The sequence below is a fragment of the Apis dorsata genome, unplaced genomic scaffold (genome assembly GCF_000469605.1).
Source record: "Apis dorsata unplaced genomic scaffold, Apis dorsata 1.3 scaffold_1239, whole genome shotgun sequence".
In the NCBI taxonomy this organism is placed as follows: domain Eukaryota; kingdom Metazoa; phylum Arthropoda; class Insecta; order Hymenoptera; family Apidae; genus Apis; species Apis dorsata.
Window position 1 is genome coordinate 59,626 of NW_006264336.1, and position 2,853 is coordinate 62,478.

A 2,853-nucleotide genomic window follows, 5' to 3' on the forward strand; every position below is an offset into this window, starting at 1 on the left:
TGACGCTGACGCTGCTGGCCCTGGACCTCGCCGTTCTATTCCGAGTCCTGCTGCATTTTGACGTGGCCATTACCGGCGGAATTGCTCGACGTGCTGCCGCTGCTGGGCGGGAAACTCGTTGGTATGGTGCGGGACGACGAGAAGCACAGTTTCATGATGTATGGGAATTTGCCATCTGGAAAAGAAGAGGGAGGACGGGGGATATAATCAGCTCGGCCTTCTGGTTTCGTCGTTTGAGTCGATCGAGCAATGATTCGATGTCAATTGTTCGTTTGACGAAACGAATCGAGTAGAATTTGTTTATTATATATTGTGTTGAGAGAAGTTTATCGGTTAACAAATTTGAAGATCTAGTCAGTGTGGATATCAATAACTCGCTTAATAGTGCGAGAAGATTAGTTTGGAAACGGAGGAATTAAATTAATTATTTTATACGAGGAGATTTGTCGAGAGAAATACTCACTGCTGTTTTCCAATGCTGTGTGATTGCATTCCATGATGGCAGCTACCGCGATTCCGACGCTGCTGAACTCGATGAGGCCGGACGACGATCGTTCCGATTTAAGGGGGAACAGTTTCACTGTCGTTGGCGCCTCGATACCACGTTCCACGAATACACGATGCACGGTCTCCTCGGTTAAATCCGGGGGCGTGTTGAAAAAGTGGACTATCTTTGAGGGTGGTTGTATTCTATTTTTATTGGCCATCGCTGGATTTAGGAACCTGGAAACCGATAATAATACCCTTCGATTAAACCAACAGCATTTATCGCGAATTTCAATAAATCTTCGCAGTTCCATCCGATTATTTAATTAGTGCGCAACGAATTAAAATGCAAACCACACGACACGTATTACGCACGGGAAAACAAGTATACTGCTGTATGTGTAGCGCGGCGAGATGAAAACACGATGAATTTGAATTTCCGTCGAATCGATTTACGTGTTTCGATTGCAAAATTTCAACACCTCGAATTCATCTCTTCGTGATTAATTCCTTCGCAATAAGTACGTATAATCAATGGAGAGAAAGAGAGAAAAATGGTCGCAAAACAAGATCGTTCTAAAAATCTCCTGCCGCGATTAAATTCTCATCAAATAAATATTAAACCCGGCCGAGAAGTGGAGCTCGAAATCTCCGGAAGTAGGAGCGTCGTTAATTGCGCTCCGTTGTTCCGTTTCCACAAGAAACGTGTTCGTCAATGCGAAACGTTTCGTCCAATTCTCCAGATACCATAAAATCTCTCTCTCGTTAACGTTCATTCAGCGTTTCGAGAGATTTCGCTATCTCGAATTGATTTCAGATCATCCTTCAAGAGGAGGATCAATTCAAGAGAATCAGAAAACGAATACGATTTTGTTCAACGATCGAATCGAAATTTAGGAGAATTATATAATTGAAAATATATAATAAACGAGAAGCACGTTGAGCTAAGGAGGATAGCAAGGGAGGATAAAAATGGAATCGAGGGAGGAGAGAATTTTAAGATAGATTGGTATACATAGATGGATCTCATACCTGTTATTCTTGCTTCCTGTGAAATCTTTGAAGCTCGCTGTCTTGTCGGGCAGAATGTAGGGATTGGTGACGTCCGAGAGGAAAGCCTGCTTCGAGAAACCGAGCTGCAACCTTCCGTCTGTACCGATTGTCACGTTGTTCAGATTCTGTAGGCAACGCTCCACGGCTATGCTGTCGCCCATCTGGATCATTGCGCAGCCCTCTTTCGTCTTCAAAAACTTCACCTGTTGTAGAATCATCGATACATTTTTGTTCATCGAACTTTGTTTAAAATCGTTGGAGGGTCAAACAATCAAAGGAGAGGGTAATTCTTTCTTTTTATCTTTCCCAAAAAATTTTTGCAGTAACGCGATTTTCCGTTACGACGACAAGATTCGAAATTCGAATCTAAAACTTCTTGCTCTACTTAACGAGAAACTGAATAGTTTATATCATCGATTCGTGTCATCGTTTCTTTATCTTCCTTAAGTTCATCAAATTTTCATAGTTTTCTTTGTATTACGGTCAAAATGTAGTTAACGTTGATTAGCGATAACGAGATTCAAATTCAAATTTAATTTATTCAGATATCCCTGTTACCAAATTCAGAATAATCATAGTATCAGAGTAATCAATTTCCCCTCTCTTCTTCCTTCAAAGTTTAATCAAACTTTCATATTACTTTCTTTGCACTTTCGAATCAAGATATTACAATCAATCCAGCTAATCCTCTAAGCGAAGACGAGATTCGAATTCGAGTTCTAATTCCATTAAAATACCCAAATACATCCCCTTCTTTTCACTCAAGAGACAAGAAATTCCACGGATCGCTTGGCAAATACAATACAATACTCGAGACCACCAAAAACAACCCCGTAACAAATTTCACCCGGTCTTTATCCAAGCGACGAACAGTAATTCAAAAGCCGACGTACCTTCGTTACATTTCCATACAGGCAGAACAAGTTGAACAGTTTGTCCGTGTTGACTTTATCCGGTTGGAGCCCGTAGACCATCATCACGGACCCCTGCGTGCTCGAAGGTGGCGTTTGCCCCAAGGTGGGCACGTAACCAGGTCGAGGTGGCGTAGGATGTAATGGTTCTCGACCGCTGAAATCGCTCTTAATACCGTAACGCTCCACGTACGGCTCCGCATACGTCGCTGGTCCATTGAAATTCTCCTCGTAACGATCGTGACCGGCACCAGGTGGGAAAGTTACCTGTGGCGTGGATCCTGCGAACAAAAGCAATCGAGATGTGTGGAGGCGTGTGCGAGGCGAGTCGATGTATCCTTTGTCTCTCTCTCTCTCTCTCTCTCTCTCTCTCTCTCTCTCTCTCTCTCTCTCTCTCGATGAT

At 42.8% G+C, this 2,853-nt stretch overlaps 1 protein-coding gene across 1 annotated transcript in view; it reads right to left on the reverse strand.

The window, feature by feature from the left end:
* The window catches only part of LOC102672230 (heterogeneous nuclear ribonucleoprotein L-like), a 3,473-nt gene extending 738 nt beyond the window's left edge, over nucleotides 1-2,735 (reverse strand). Inside the window, exons 1-4 of the mRNA XM_006625042.2 lie at nucleotides 2,433-2,735; nucleotides 1,519-1,742; nucleotides 464-723; nucleotides 68-175 (exon numbers count right to left, since the gene is read on the reverse strand). Of these exons, the coding sequence (XP_006625105.2) occupies nucleotides 68-175; nucleotides 464-723; nucleotides 1,519-1,742; nucleotides 2,433-2,516 (676 nt within the window). The 5' untranslated portion in view covers nucleotides 2,517-2,735. The remainder of the gene's footprint in view (nucleotides 1-67; nucleotides 176-463; nucleotides 724-1,518; nucleotides 1,743-2,432) is intronic.
* Nucleotides 2,736-2,853: the final 118 nt, after the last annotated feature.